Raw genomic sequence first — 16806 nt, 5'->3', positions numbered from 1 at the left:
GACAGATGGGATGAAGATTTAGTTCAACTAAATGTTAGCACAGGATTTTATTTAGTGTCAGTGTCTTTAATCATTAATACCCTCTGGAAGAAAAATGACAATTGAAGAACAAACGTGTAAAACTGTGATTAAGCAGTAAATGCATCAATCAGTGCATTAGTGATACAAATATGTAAAGCCAAACAGAAAGATTAAATCACATGACTTTAAATATTATTTCTACTTATTCAATAATTGAGTATTGGCCCTTTTTCTGCTGTTCCTGTTATCTATCTGGAAAACACTGATAGCACCATCTGCTTTGGAAAACCTGGTGTCACAGCCTGGATTAGACCCTGTGTGACTGGTGGCGTTATTTTATTCATTATATGAGTGAATCAGTGTGGTGCATAATGCTTTTTAAGCTATTCACACAGAGAAAGGAGATGGAAAGGAAATTGGGTGAACTGCATGAAACAGAGCTGCTGCGATAGAGGAGGGTTAGCGAGAGTGGGAGTGAGAGACAATGGAGTACAGAGGAGGAAATGAGAGAGAGGCAGAGAGAAATAAAGGGAATAAATACGCTGGATTTATGCAGGAAGCAATGAGGCCACCTCTCTCCGGTGCAGCTCCAAAACGGAAGTGAAAGTGAGGGCAGGGCCTGTTAGAAGTGTGCCCACCGCTCTCACAGACCTGATGCAAATGTAGCAAACACAGCGCTCAACAAAGACACGCCGCGGAGCAGAGATGGCGCCCAGGTTGGAGGACGGTTTCCAGTCTTTGGTGGTTTTCAGAGAGGAACTAAATTTAGCTGCTGAAGCAGAGCGTTTGATTCTTTCTCACTTTGACGGCTGGTGAAAGAAGTGACAGACCAACAGAAAAAAAACCCTGTGTTCCCTTTGATTCAGCTTCTTAAGTAACACCTTCAGTAATAGCTCACACTTCTTATTTTCATTGTTTATTCATGTAGAAGTAAAAGTGGAAAAAAAAAACGCTCCCCTGAGCAGGTTTTAGCTTTTTAAAGGACATTTCTGCACAAAGCTCTTATGAACAAGAGGCACAGTACATTAGCGATAAAGACAGTTGTTTTGGGTAGTTAACAAATGCCAAACTCAATCACAAGAACATGAACAGAAAAAATAAAGCATTAACATTTCACGAGAGCACACAAACCACTCACAAAAAGCTTTAATTGGCACAAAATAAGTTCCTCTAATGGGTAAAACAGCTGAATAAGATCCTCAGAAAACCGGAGTGAAGTCATAAACGCTGCTGAAACGCTCTTTGGATTGAAGTTGTTTATCGCTGAGCTTTATTTAAAGAGCGGTTCCTCCACTGTGTCGAATTAAAGGAATTAAAGAAATTAAACGCAGAGGTTTAATACAGAGAATTCATACCTCGCCAGAGCAAGCGGAGTGGGAGTGAAGGAGCAGGCTTTATGGGAAATGTGGTCTTCATTTTGAACATGGTGTAATATGGTCTCAGTGATGTCACCCACTCAGATTAGCACTACATGGGAATGCTAACAGCTCTGCAAGGCTGTGTATAGCTAAAGTCGCTAATGCTAATAGCAAAATCATCACAACACAAACATCTAGTGAGTCTGATGTTTTCCAACGTATAAGACAAAATAAGCTAACTACCCGTAAACTTCACAGAAACAGATTAAGCATTTATTTCAGAATATTTTAGAGCGTCTGTTTTTAGGTACCCCTTAGGTATGGTCTGAGCATTTGTGTGTGAAACCGTCTCTTTCCAAAATTAGCTTAAGGTACCCTGCAGTGTGATTAATGACATACCTGTCTTGAGGTACCCACACCATGCTGTTTGAAGGTACCCCTTTGTTCCAGACATTTTTTGTTCATTGGTGCATAACTTCAAGTATTCAATTCAAGGTAAATTATCTTTTATTTAAGGAACTTTTTACTTTGACCAAATTCAGCATCTGTTTGAAGGTACCCTGTGACGTACATTATGACGAAATGAATCCATACCCAGCTGTTACATAGTACCCTTTCGTTCCTGACTCTCACTTTTCTTAAGCCACGTTTAAACGAAACCAAAAACAGTTGAATCTGATAGCATCTTGTTGCGTTTTGTCCCAAAACGGAAACTTGTGAAAATGCTCTCCACAGGGCAGAGTGTTTCAGGGTGAAACGCTGACTTCATTGCATGTGCACTCACAGCTTCAGGTAAAGGTTGCGCCCGCAGCCTCAACTTCCAGTTAAGCCGTTCCAGTCCAGTTGGTGGCAGAAATACGCCTCAAGGTTGGATTGCCAAACGTCTCACACAATAAAACGTCAGAAAAATAAGGAACAACCACAACAATGATGGCTGATTTCCAAGTAGCATATATAAACACATATATCCACATCGCCAACTACTGGCCTGGAATAGCCACTACGTCGTTGTGACTTGTCCTCTTGGAGTCGTATGAACGCGGATCGCGGTTGGCTTTTGGAAACGCAAAGGAAGAGTCTTTGCGGGAGTCTCCGTGTAAACGTGGCCGTAGAGCTTTACTTTAAAATACAACCTTGTTTTCAGTTCGAAGTACTGTGTCCATTTTCAGCATCCCTCAGTTTTAGTAACAGCAGTGTGTGAATAACTGGGCTCTTTGGATGTTTCAAGGTACTTCTTGGATATGTTGTAACAGACTCAAGTGATATGCAAACTTAATCACAGGCAGGATGTGATTCCTGAACTTCTTCACAGGATGGATAGTAACTTAGAGAAGTTATCAGCTCAGCTCAGCTGGAATGGGCCACCACGAATTAGGTCATTTGGCTCACCACAGAGTTGACCAGTTGGGACTTTAAGGCAGACGGTAAATCTTCAGTGTGTCTGCCTGACCCAAACAATCTGTATCTCTCTTTCGGCTCCTCTTCGTCGGCCTTGGTAGGCTGATAAGTGCTCTACTCTCCTGGATGATATGTAGACAGATGCTCTAGCCCCTCTCATCCCGCTGGGCGGGGATGTAGTCCATGGGCTTACAAATACACACATGAAGTCACATGGCGCACACAACTTTGGACTCAACGCCATCTTGATGCGCGGGTGCCCGAGTAAGGCTGCATAGCTGTGACATTTGTGCAAGTCTTTGAGTTCGTGTTTGTTGTTATCTTGTGCTTATATGCTGAGGTGTTTTTTTCTCTATCTCAATCTATGCCCCCTGCTGGAAATAGTCTGGAATTGACTTTTTTTCCCTCCTCTCTTCTCCCAATGATGTTTTTTTTTCATACCTATTGCAAAGGGGCGCTAGGGAGCTGACGAGCTCCTATGTGAATCCCATTTCTGTGTTCCCCCATGTTTGTTTTCTTATAAGTCTTGAAAGGGATGTAACTGAAAGTTTTTTGATTCTGATTCTGATACTTAGCATCTGGTTTAAGGTACCCCATACTGTCTGTTACTTGGTACTCTTTTTTTTCTGCTTCAAGGTCCTAGCAATTGGCTGTTTCATGGTACTTGATCATTTCTTAACGACTTCTCCTTACTGCAAGATATCAAATCAGACTCAGCTTTCATTTTGAGGAACCCTTGACCAAATATTTCTGTTGGTGGCTGTTTCAAGTTACCTTTCAATCATTTTAAGATACTTTGTTATGTCTGCGATCAGGATCTCTTTAGTCTTCCTGTTAGATTACCCTTTTGCCCAAGTTTGAGGTACCCCAAACTCAAAGAATTCTGGGTACCATTTACCGTCTATTTAAATTTACCTTTTGATATTATTGTCAAGTTATGCTGTGGTTTTAAGGGACCCGCTGAACTGGTTTATTCCTACCTCTTAGATATCTGTTCATTTCTTTTTGTTTCAAGGTACCATGTAAATTCCTGTGATTGCAAAAACTTTGGTTATGATCCAACAACATTGCAGTACGTCTTGTTGGATAATAACTTAAAGCACTTGATGAGGAACATAAATTTTATGTAATAGTGACGTTTACTCTCACCTTTCTTGAAATGGTACCATAAACCAGGTATCAAAGTCAAACTGCAACTGCAACCACTCTCGTTTGTCCTCTTTGTCCCCCCTCGCCACACTCTCACAATCTCATTAGTTTACTCAACAGTTTGTCCTCGGTGCCCCCTCACCCCAAACTCACCCACTCACCTGTTGACTCCTCCCCCCGCGTCGTGACCCGCTCAGCCGGCCCCTCTCAGGTGATCATCACCTATCGAGCAGCGGTTCACACAATCGTTTGGTCGATGCTCTGATTGTGTTTTCTCTCTGCGTGGGCGGCACCGGGAGGGGATTGATCACCAGCTAATGAGGGAGCGTTGAGCGAGCGCGGGGAGGAGGGGGGGGTCGGCGCTAAAGACGCTCGTTTCTAAAACAGGCTGTACTGTATATGAGCATCTCCCCACCTCCTCCTCCTCTTCCTGCTGTATTAAATGATCTCGCTGTTATCATTCCTGCATCTCAGCTTCATTATAGCCCACACAGTATTGACCCCAAGCCAGATCTATCAATACACACACACACACACACACACTCTCAAAGACTTATATGGAACCTAAAGGAATGCTGTGAAGAAGATGTGTCTAATTTTGGGTCCGTCATAAATCCATCACGTCCTTCCACAGATCAACGAGACTCCTGAAAGTGTTGTTTTGTTTCTCGCAGTGAATAAATCAGGGGTCATCGAGGATCTATTGGAAACGCTGCTGCAGCCTTCGAGCCTACGAGTGGGTGGCCCGCAGTGTGTTTACTTGATATCAGAGCCGTCAGGGTCGCAGTGTTGGCTAATTTATACAGTTTGCTGTAGTTTATGAGGCTGTGAGCAGGGGATTGGAGAGTGAGAGCAACTTCACAACTTCTGACTGACTGGCTCTGAGTTTAACTTACTGATCAGCTGACTAACAAGCAAGTTCATGTACGCAGTGAGGTCATTCCTCCTAAGATGTTTCATTGTATGTTCATGAACACAGAGAAAAATGGCGTGGAAGCTAATTTGGATATGTTTTTAAAAAATGTGTTTTTATTCAACGTCCTTTGATTCAGATATTTTCAGAGCTGAATATTCATGAAGAGCTGAGTTTCTTTACCCTAGAACACACTAAAGAAGTACCACTTTGTCCACAGGGGGCGCCAAAACCAAAGACACTGAAAGATCCTTATAAAAGCTTTAACTTTGGGGTTTTAGCCGTAGCTTGTTAGCAGAGTTGAGCATTGAGGATTCCTGCTCCTCACGACCCGAGGTGCCTGCCTCAGTCACTCTCAACGTCTTAAGACCCAACAAGCGTCCACATACATGGACATTACATTTCTGCCCCTCAGACCCATGATACTTCATTTCTTTATTGTTTGACCCATTACTGTGCGTTCTCACCAAAAGAGGCAAAAGAGGCAAATGTGGCAAGCACGCCAGCAGTTAATCCATTTTCAATGAGAGCCCAGCGTCCTGAGCGTCACCAGATGAGAAGTTGAGCCTCGGTCAACTTTATGGTAATTAGCTATGACGCAGTTCAGCGGCAAATGGTGGCAACCAATCAGAGTAGAGATGTCCTTTGACTAAGCGGGCTCTAAAGAACAACGCATGTAACTTTGGTTCCTAGTTCTGTCTTGGATACAGAAAAGCTCATAAACTGTGTTCAGGCTCATCCTGTTCTTTTTTATGTCGCCTTTTTGGCGACCGCCACCAACAACAAAAACATGTTGCCTGGGATCGCGTCATGGAGGTGGTAGATTGTTCTGGTGAGTTAAAAAAAATGTGCAGTAATAGCAGAAAATAGCGAAGTGAAGTGTAGTCTGTGGCTAAGACGTAGCCTAGCCTACCATGCTAGCATTTCTTGCTTCATCTGAATGAGATGACACCAGGGCTCCAGACTAACTTTTTTCAGCAACGATCTGAGGTTTACATTTAGGGTGTATTCACACCTGTGGCTCGTCTGCTTTGTTCTGATTCAGGGGAAAAAATGAAACAATTGTAGCAGCGATCGTCACTTGGATCGTTTGAGTTCTCAAGGTAAAAGTCCCTTGTTGTCCAAATGTCATGTGAGATCAATTTTTTTCTCTCATTGGCCATAAATCGTACCTGAAGGCGGGGAGTTTCCCTATCTTCATTCATACATTCATGCTCTTACCCGCCATGGACCATCAACAACGTGTGTGGCTAGTTTGCGTTATAGCGTTTATCTGGCTAACAGTGTGCGCTATCTGATCAACATAAGAGTCCTGACTGTGTTAAGCAATGATTTATTTTCCTCAGCCCTTCAGTCTTTTCTTCTTCTGCTGCTGTTGTTGATTCTTCTACTCCTTCTTCTTCTACTGTTGTGACTTCTACAGTTGACAACCAAACTCATTACTGCCCATCTCTACAGTGCAAGCCACAGTCATGAGTCAGTTGTGCCGGTTGCTGGGGCGTTTGTGTTCTCACTGCACAGAAACCACTACAGGGCTCGAATGGAAGTGAGCTGAGACCAGCTGTTTTGAGGGATCTCGACCCGCTTGTTTTGTCCCACATCCGAGCTTGTGCCCAAACAAACTGGGGTTTTAGGGGGGGTGTTCACTGTTTCAGAACAACTGCCCCAAATGATCCAGGTGTGAAAACTTCCTTAGTGACACTGCCCACATCATCTTTGGGTGAAATCAAAGAAATTTAAAATTATGTCTCAGAGCCGGGGTTCAGGTCGGACATTTTAAATGCATTTTATTTTATGTTTGTAATTAATTTTTGCAGTGTATCTTGTAATACATTTATAGCACTGTTTTAATTTGCTTTTTCAAATACACTTTATTTACTGTAGTGCTCACGCCACCTGCTCTAGAGACGATGGTTGAAAATTAGCCAATTGGCTAATTTGGCATATTCACAGAAATGTTTGTTAATATGCATTTTCTCTGTAAGTTAAACCAATAAACTGAACTAAACTACTAACAAACAACTAAACAAATAAACTTCCCACTGACTAATATTAGTTGTTATACTTATAAGGTCTTAATTATCCCAAATAGCAAAGTGAATAAAAAAATGTACACCAGACAAAAGCTCAGGTCTTATGAGGTTTAACTCTCCACCCTTCGCCTGCTCCAAAAATATGTGTATGCATGTTTTGTTAATCTTTATTTGAAGCTTCAGAACATTAATAGGTGAAAGGTTAAAAAATAAAATGTTCTTAAATAGATTTTAGGTGGAAACAAGCAAAAATTGAGCAGGACAGCGCCCCCCTCGTCACCCCGTTCATAAGAAGAAAAAAAAAAAAACAAACAAAAAACAATAACCCACTTTGCGCCTTTTCACATGCTCTGGTCGTAGCCCAGCATCAAAACGCCACAACAGCAGCAACATATGACTTCATGTGTTCTCTGAGCTCAAACATCAACTTTAGCCTCGCCCGTAATTTTTAACGGTGAATTTACATCCGTTAAAGTCAGGAGCAGTTTTTCAGAGACTCATGGTCCAGCTGAGATCATCTTCGCTCGTCTCCTTCCTCTGTTCCTGTTACATGACTCTCCCAGTGACGAAACTCTCCTGATCTGTCTCTGCTCCATCCTGTCCTCTTCCTGTTCTCTCTTTCACTTTCTCCTCCTCTCCTCCTCTCCTCGCCGCGCTCCTCTCTGCCGCTCTCGGGAGCGAGTGGGCTGCATATTGATTTTTGGTGTTGAACTTGCACGGCTCTCTCCCTCTTCGCCCCCACAGACACAAACTGACGGAGAAGTTGATTAGGAGCAGCTCTAAATATATCCTCCACCTCCTCCACCTCTGCTTCTTCTCCTTCTTCCTCTTCCTCTCTCCAGCCCCTCTCCTCCCCTCTCCTCCCCTCACCCACTCACGCTCCCACACCGCTTCAATCGCTCATTCTCCGATTCGCCTGGACGCCGCTCTGCCAAGCGCTTTCTCTTCCTCTCGCCATTTCCTCTCCACTCGCTCTGAGCATGTCATTTGTCAGCCCCCCAAAAAGAAAAAATAAAATAAAGAGAAAGAGACGCAGGCTGCGTTTCCAGGTTTGGCTGAAATTGATATGATAATTTGATGATTTCAGGAAAGGCGGGAACATTTCCAGAGTGGCGTGAATCTAAAAAGAAACTTCCTCTCAGTAGGTGTGTTTAGACGCACGTCGATGGCAAACATTACACACTTGGATCCATTCCAGCGCTCACATACTGTACGTTCACTGTACATGACCTGAAAGTATTTTTTCTGCATGACTCACCGCCTAAACAGAAAGACTCTCACAAACTGGAGCACAAAGAAACACAAGCAAAAATATATGTTTAAGGCTTCACGTCGTCCACTTCCATCATTTTCACAGATTTTCCACCAGATTTGTAGATTTCTGCTTCATTTATGTCAGTACAGTTGCAAATATTGAACAAATGCTTCTTCTGAATACACTTTTATTGATAGGAGATTGTATATAGCGCCGTAGCGATGTGCTAATTAAAGGTCGCTCAAAGTTTTCACTAGAAAGAGAAGGGTCACAGTCATTTTGTTTTGTTTTTCACCAATTTATGGTTTTATCTTCAGATACAGCATCAATTCTATCAGCGATCATTAATGTGTTGACAATGTACACTAGAGATCAAAATTAGAGAACAATTTATAAACACTTGTTTTTTTCCAAAATAATGTAATCCTCATTGCTCAACATTTAAAGGATTCTTTGTGGTGGCAATGCCATACCACTGGAACAGTGTTTTACATCAAAACATAAAGCATTGACAAAAACAACTTAATTTTGTAAAAAACATGATGATCAAAATTAAAGAACAGCAATGCCTGTAGTACAAAGAAAGATAATAACATCATTTTATGGAGGTTACAATGATCAAAACTTAGTAGGAAGTGTACAGGCCTTTGCTGTGAATTACTTCAGCACATCTACGACCACAGGACATAACCAGTCTCTCACTCTGCTCTGCTGTGATTTTGGTCCACTCTTCTTTCAGTCTCTTCCACAGTTCAGTGATAGTAGTGGGTTTCTTGGTCATAACTTTGTCTCCAAGGATTTTCCAGAGGTTCTCTATTGGGTTTAGATCACGACTCTGGGCTGGCCTTTGGCAGCAAAGGTTAGTCTAGCCTTTTGATTCTTTCTGCTAATGAGAGGTTTGGTCACTGCAGAGTGGGCTTTCAGTCCAAATGCTCTCAAACGTCGAGACACTGTATGACGAGATATTGTCTTACCCTGTTGGTCACTGAACTGGCGAGCAATTTCAGCTGCAGTGTTAAACCTATTGCCCATGGAGGTTCTCCGTATTATCCTGTCCTCTCTTTCAGTTGTCTTTTGTGGACGACCAGACTTCTTGGTGGACTTCAATGAATTTGTGGCTTTGAAGAGATGTAATATTCGGGATATCACAGATTTGGAATGCCCAACTTCTCTTGCTATTGCTGACAAGATCATCCCTTTGGTCTTCATCTGGACAACCTGCTGCCGGAGGGTTTCTGTGACTTTAGAACGGCTTGCCATCTTGTGAAGTCAGTGAAAACTGCAAGATAGGCTGCCAGTTAAATAGGGTTTGTCAGATAATTAAGGATATTGGCACCAGGTACCAGACTAACACCAGTTACTGGGAGGGATCTGAAAGTGTTCTCTAATTTTGATCAGTGTCCTTTTTTGAATATCTGATTTAAGTTTTTTATTCTGTGTTTCAGAATAAATTTAACTCGTGCAATATGCTCAAAAAACTGACCTTGAACTTGTGTTTGAATACATTTATGAGAGGACAACGGAATGAAGTTTACATTTGTAAAATTGTGTCGTGTTCTCTAATTTTGATCTCCAGTGTATCTATAAAGCCAGATACTGAAAGCTCCGTCAGATCATTTTTTACACCAACTGTCCAGCATCACAGTAACGTTACAGTGAGAGTGAAAAATTAGAATAATGCAGCCAGGTTGTCAAAAGATGACGGTGAAAAGATGCTAAAACTCTCTTTAGCAAATTAAACAAGGCCAAGGCAATGCAGTCGACGACTTAGTGGAGAAAGTGGCTAGTGGTTATCCTGGGAGTTGCTGCTATGAGTTGTTGCTAGGAACTCACTGCTTAGGATTTGCTGTTGTGAATTGCTGCAAATCTGGCGCCCCTACAAAGTCACTGCTAAGAAGTGACTGGAAAAACTTGCTGCTAGAAGTGCGAGTTAGAGTCGCTGCTAAGAGTCAAAGAAACATATTTGCTGCTATGAGTTGTAGCAAGAAGTGTTCATAAAAGTCGCTGCTAAGAGTCGCTGTTTGAAGTCAACGCTAAGAGTTGTGCCTGGAAGTTGCTGCTTTGAGTAGCTGCTCAAAGTTTCTGCTAAAAGTCACTGCTTAAAGTCACTGCTATAATTTGCCACTCAAAGATTCTGCTAGAAGTTGCTACTTGGAGTCCCTGCAGGACACACTAAGAAAATTCACTGCTAAGAGTCGCTGCTAGACATTGATTCTAGAAGTGCTATTAAGAGTTACTGCTATGAGTCGCAGCCAAGAGTCACTGCTAGAATTCACTGCTCAGAGTTTCTGGTAAAAGTTGCTGCTTGGAGTCTCTGCAGGAGACACTTATGAAAGTCGCTGTTAAGAGCCACTGCTAGAATTCGCTGCTAAGAGTTGTTCCTGGAAGTTGCTGCTTTGAGTAGTTGGTAGAAGTTGCAGATAAAAGTCGCTGCAAGAATTCCCCGCTAAGAGTCGCTGCTAGACATTGATTCTAGAAGTGCTATTAAGAGTTACTGCTAGAATCCACTGCTCAGAGTTTCTGGTAAAAGTCGCTGCCTGGATTCGCTGCTTGGAGTCGCTGCTTGGAGTCGCTGCTTGGAGACACTAAGAAAAATTTGCTGCTAGACGTTGATTCTAGAAGTGTGATTAAGAGTCGCTGCTAGAAGGCACTGCTAAGAGTCCTAGCTGGGAGTCGCTGCTTTGAGTAGCTGCTAGAAGTTTCTGCTAAGAGTCGCTGCCAAGTGTCATTGCTAGAATCCGCTGCTCAGAATTTCTAGTAAAAGTTGCTGCTTGGAGTCCCTGCAGGACACACTTTTGACAGTTGCTGCTAAGACTTGCTGCTAAAATTTGCTTCATGGAGTTGGTGCGAGAAGTCTCTGCTAAGAACTTGCTGCTAGAGGGCGCCAAATAACATAAGCACATTTTCCGTAATTTGCATGTTATGGTCATGGATGCTTCAGGAGAGGAGTAACATCACAAGAGAAACAAAAGTGATGATGCTCAGGAGTAACTTCCCCGACACAGTCATGTGATCGAATTTTAAGAAATAAAACCCTAACTTCGAGGTGTGAAAAAATTGAAATTGAAATCATGTTTGTGTGAGCACATGCAGTGGTGTGAAGATGATGTTAGAGACACCAAGGGACCAGATGGAGGAGCCTCTGTGTTTGGCCATCCCGAGGTAAAGACAACAAACGACTGCAGCGTGGGACCAAAAAAACAACGCGATTGCCAGGCCGCTCTCCTGCGTTGTGTGTGTGTGTGTGTGTGTGTGTGTACAGCCTCGTGTCCCATGGTTTAAATCTCATTTACCTTCTTTTCGTTTCTGAATGCTGAGGCTGATGCCGGAGCAGAGCAGCCAACTGCTCCGCTCATTGTTTGAAAGGTGGTGGTTGTGCTGGTGGAGCGTGGTGGAGCGTGGTGTGGTGGGGGCTCATAAACGGAGCGTTTTTCAGACAATGAGCACGTGGGCGGATGGCTTTAGGCATATTTGACAGGATCAAATGACTTAGAGAGAAAAGAAAAATCTGTCGTTTATGAAATAATCCTCCTATACTTATTTCATCCACATCCTGTGCTCTGCTTGTTTCTGCTTTCTCCTCACCTCCACCTCCCCCCAGCCTTCTCCACCCCTCCCCCTGTACATGGATGGAGGTAAAAAGGGAATCTGTATTCAGAGGGAGTTTAAAGACACACTGACTTTGTTTAGATTGGAAATGCACGTCGCATTTACATGATGACACAAACCTGGAGGCTCGTCCTCAAACGCTGGATTAAAGAAGCTGCAGGAGGTGGTGCAGGGTGTGTATCAGCTGATATGGTTCCAGCGTCATGGAGAAAACACGTGTGTTCATGTTTCAGGGTGTGTTTGAGCCACAGAGCAGCGTGAGCGTGACTCCTTGTTCGTGTCACGCTCTTGCACCTCCTCGCCTGTGGGATCATTACTTCAGTGAGGAGGCTTCGCAGGTCAACCCGAGTTGGAGCGACTTCTCTTTAGTTTCCTCTGAAGGACACACACAGACAAACATGACGACACAGATTAGCTTCATGCTCATGGACACACACACTTCTCTGAATGAACAGACAGAGCCAGGTGTGCCGCAGGTGTCCACCTCCTGGTTGTCATTGGGTTTTTATCTGAAATATGACGCCTATTATGAGTTTTGGCTGCTGGAGAGGCCGATTAATTTCCTCAATGACTCCCTAGAGTCGGGTTTTATTTTCAGAAAATGATTCAATGCACAAAAAATCAAAAAATACTCTGTAAGCTTTCTGACAGCGCATTTAACTCCCTGAGTTTGCATTAGACATACACTGTGTTCACACTGGTTGCATTGTTGTGGATATTTGAAAAACTGTCAACAGTCATTTTTTATTTTTTTATTTTCTTAAAGAAGTCAGATAGTATGTTTCTTTAGATGTGTGTTTACTGTCTTTTTAAAGTCATGTGGCTGTAAGTTTGAATAAATGCAGAAATTGCAGAAATCCAATGATTTCTTGGTTTCTGGTGACTTCTCTGGTGACATGTGGCCTCTCTTCTGAGCTGCATGTCTTCCCATCATCTTCTTCCCTGTTTCCACAAAGCGGTTTGGTTCGATTCGTCTCAGTTTTTATAGTATTTCAGTCACGATTATTTCAAGAAGCCATTTTGGAAGAGAATGAACAATTGTCATATCTGTCGACTTGGAGTGATGGTGTCGTAGGAATTAAGTAGCATCTTATTTTTTTAGGGATGTGTATTCGTTCCCTTCCCTGGGCCCTAAAAACCAAAAGGGAAGAGGAAGACAAAGGTTAAGACAAAAGCCGCGTTTCCACAAAGCAGTCCGGTTTGGTTCAGTCCGGTTTGATACAGTTAAGCCTGATCCAATGAAGAAGCAAAACACGACACAGTAAACAAAGAGCATAGATGAAGACATGCAGCATTTCATCCTCTCTGTGATTGTCATGTAGCTCTTTGATCAGTAGAAATGCAGCCGCTGTCACACAGGAAGTGACGATTCTTTTGACCAATCAGCGGTCTGCAGTGTGTTGCTCCACCTTCTGAGAGCGGATCAGTTCAGTCTGGCACCCATACGAAAGGGTCCCAAAAAGTGGGACGGCTCGTCTCGGTTATTTGGTGATTTGTCCCAGGGTAAGACAGAGAAAACGCCACAAAATGCGAGCCATACCCAGACGAACCGAACCGGTCTGCTTGGTGGAGACGTGACTAAAGAGCTGAGGATTGGCTCTGATAGCTACCGAGACCAGTTCATGAGGCGATGGTCTTCTGAGCTCCAAGATGCCGACCAGACCTCGGAAAAACGTGACCTATTTGACGGCAGATTGTCATACATGAATACTTTCTGTCTGCTTCTCTTTAACTGATCATAAACACAAATAAATAATACTTTTTTTTTCAAAAATTAGCTTTGAACTTGTTGAAACAACATGTTAGCTGTTTGTTTGAATGTGTCCTTTGCATTTCTGTTGGTTCACATGACATTTCTGCTTTTTTTTTCCAGTTAAAGAATCAGTCCCATTAAACTGTAACTGTCTGGCGTAACCAGAAAAAAAAACAAGTACTGAATAATTCACCTTTTATATTTCATTTCTGAACTTGATAATATAGTTTTGTTGTAGTGAGCGAGTCAGTTTGCTTTCAAGGTCAACGGTTTCTCTATTTATGGTTCAGCTGGTTTAAAAACAATTTGAATTCCATTTTTTACAGCATAGTAGTCTGATAAAACCAGAGTAAAAGTATTTTACTTTCGATTTTTTTATGAGAAACATTGGCTTCACCATGTCACATTTATCAGTTTCACCTACTGACTGACCACACCCTACACCTTCATCTTTTCTACCCTGGAGGGAAATTTGTCCTTAGAATGGCACCGTACCCCTCAGAATCCACTTTCACACCATCCTGAACTCTGAAAGGACCAAAAGGTTCATCATCAAACTTGACCTTCAAGTCAGAGCAGCATCGCCCCTTAAAACCCAACCAGAGACCCACCGTCTGATCCCTTGGTTGGGTCGTTTCTCTCGATCGACTGTCTCCAGTCGACTTTGCCTTTTGGATCTTAGCGTCCTATATCCAGCCCACCTGGGTTCATCTTCCCACAGCTGGTTCAGGGTCTTTTAGAAACCTCCTGTTTGATGAGCTGCTTTGTGTTGTTGGTACGCGCACGCTGCACTTCTCATGATGTGGAAACTGGTTGATTCTGCCACAGTTGGATGACAGCAGGCGTCTAATGAACTTTAAAACACCTGCAGATCCCCCTGCTGAGAATTTAACTGAACAAATATCATGGACCCAGAAGTTTGGAGGATAATTCAGCAAGAAACGAGCTAATGATGTTCCACAGACGTCTGTTTCAGTCGGAGAGTTTCTCCTGGAAAGACGTTGATCTGGTTAAAGGAAGAGTTTGGATTCGCAGGAGTTGGAGAAACCTGTTGATGCGTCAGACGGTCAGGTGTATTTGTCCGTCAACGTGATTGTTCTTCAGAAACGAGATCCATGCAAAGGAAAGCTAAACTCTGTTTGATCTCTGCGAGTGTGTGAGTGAACGCGTGTGTGTTTGTGTGTTTGTGTGTGTGTGTGTCTACGACTGCTAGAGACAGAAATAGAGACAGAGGAAGAGCAGAGAGAAGCTGTCAACTCTCTCCATCCTCCTCCTCCTCTTCCTCCTCCTCCTCCTCACTGAAGCAGATGTCCAATTGAGTCTATTTAAAGCCGCTGCAGTATGGCTGCTGATGCAGAGAGCGCCGAGCTGTAGCTTCACATCACCGTCGTCGTACCTTCTCCAGCTTTTCCCGCTTCAGCTGGAGATGACCACGACTCACGTGTTTAGCTCTAGTTAAAGGTGAAGAGTTAAACATCTACACAAACTGCGACTAACTCGATGAGGGTGACTTCTCTGCTCTGTTAACGGGAGGTTTCATGGCGTCTTCCTGTCAGAGTGACCGTTATCTGCGAGCGCAGTGACTAATATCACAACTCTGAAAATAAACTGCTCATGCAGAAACTCCAGCAGCTTTGGCAGAGACTTTCAGTCCCCCTCTGCTCTGTTGTCCCAGACAATTATGTGAAACAGACTCAGTTCTGACACTCTTTCTCTCCCTCCGCTGAGGCTCATCTGTTTCTCCCAATGAGCAAATAGAAAGGAGCTCGGGATAGGTGGGACTTGGCTGTTGCCGTGTCACTCTTCGCCAGAGATGACGCATCTGCTGCCGGGTCTATAGAGAGAGGGGGGAGGGAGGAGGAGGAGGAGGAGGAGGAGAAACAACAGTTATCAACAGGATGTGGTGGTGACAGACAGGAAGTCAGCGCTGACAGCTTTTTTTTTTTAGAGAACAAGATGCTCTGCAGGGCTGAGGTGATTGGTGGACTGTGGCGGAGAAGTTGGCGAATGTTTCTGTGGGAGCGAGGTCCTGTGGCTCCGAATCAGAGAGCTGGATTACAGATTATCAGATGGTTTAATGTGTCTCTGGGTTTCTTAGGGGGGTGAACTTTTGAGTTTCAGCTGCTTTAACCACATTTTTATAACTTTAGAAAATCAAATTGCTGATTTGAGCATCTGACGTGTTCTCAATACCTTGTTTTTCTTCATGTCTCTTAAAATAATGAAGCTGGATTAAGAAATTGATGATTAGATTATGTCTCTATCCTTCTTAGGGAGTTGTATTTTTGAGTTTTCAGTTGTTTTAGCCACATTTTTATGATCTTATTTGTTGAAACCGCAGATTTGAGCAGGACACAATCCTTGTTTCTTCTTCTCTCGAATAATAACGGTTAAAAAAAAGTGAAATGCACACATTACAGCTCCTTAATCCTGAATTTCTGCACACTTTTAATAAGATCAATAATGTGCATTTATTGTACTTCAACAAACTTGTGCAACAGAAGCATAAATCATTACGAGTCTTGCAAGTTGATCGTTTGCACATCCTGGAAAGTGCGGCTTTAATTTGAGCTCATTGCATCAAAACTGATGACATAATCCACAGTAACTGAACAAAAGCAGGAAAATCTGAAAGATTATCTGCTTCATAACTTGTGCAAACTCCCCCTATGTGTTAAAATCAGCAGATTAGCAACAGATTTAGAGTTTTCATGTGTTAGAATTTAAGTTAAAGAGAATCAGAGTGTGTTAAAACGCCCCTGACACACACACACTGGACCAAAAATCATCAAGCTGCTCCCACTTTTTGCAGTGTGCAGATTGTGCAGTGTTCAGGGTCTGAGAGGAAAAAAAGAAACGTGTAAACTCTTCTCCCCCGGGTGTGTTTTTTGAAGCTAAATGAGCTCCTCGCTGGGGTTTGACTCTCCTACTGTACATCTCTGCTGCCTGACAGCGAAAGAGGCGCCGAGGCAGCGGAGCCGCGTCTGCAGAGCGCAGGCTTCGTACGGGAGGGGGCGGAGGGAGAGAAAGAGAGGAAGAGAGGAAGGGAGAGAAGGAGAGCGAGCTGTGACAGCGCTCATCACCCACTGAACAACCAGGACGGGTTGCATCCGAGCGATCGCTGCCATTCGCAGACGGAGTTTACAGCCTTTTGCGCCGCTTTTTCTTTCCATCTTTTTCCTGCCGCACCCCCTCCCTCTCCCGGTGCTGCCTCCGCGACTCGACCATGGTTTCTATAATTTCAGACCTGGACCCTCTGAAAAGCTGGAACGTGTTAAGGTAAGCCCGGTCAGTTTCACATCCACAGCCGCGCCATT

General features: G+C 43.3%; 1 protein-coding gene across 18 annotated transcripts in view; it reads left to right on the top strand.

Annotated features, from left to right (window-relative positions):
• Nucleotides 1–16538: 16538 nt before the first annotated feature.
• celf2 (cugbp, Elav-like family member 2) overlaps nt 16539–16806 on the top strand; it is a 293462-nt gene continuing 293194 nt past the window's right edge. For 10 of the 18 annotated variants that reach the window (XM_074698176.1, XM_074698175.1, XM_074698173.1 and 7 more), the window contains exon 1: nt 16541–16768. In XM_074698176.1, coding sequence (XP_074554277.1) covers nt 16716–16768 — 53 coding nt within the window. In that variant the 5' untranslated portion in view covers nt 16541–16715. Of the gene's footprint in view, nt 16769–16806 lie in introns of all 18 variants that reach the window. The other 8 variants (XM_074698179.1, XM_074698177.1, XM_074698178.1 and 5 more) reach the window with 3 other exon arrangements.

This window comes from Halichoeres trimaculatus, unplaced genomic scaffold (assembly GCF_033239565.1).
Source record: "Halichoeres trimaculatus isolate MK-OKI-2021-1 unplaced genomic scaffold, fHalTri1.1 fHalTri1_scaffold_21, whole genome shotgun sequence".
In the NCBI taxonomy this organism is placed as follows: domain Eukaryota; kingdom Metazoa; phylum Chordata; class Actinopteri; order Labriformes; family Labridae; genus Halichoeres; species Halichoeres trimaculatus.
Note: the sequence above shows the minus strand (reverse complement) of the source record. Positions and strands in the feature narration are given on the sequence as shown.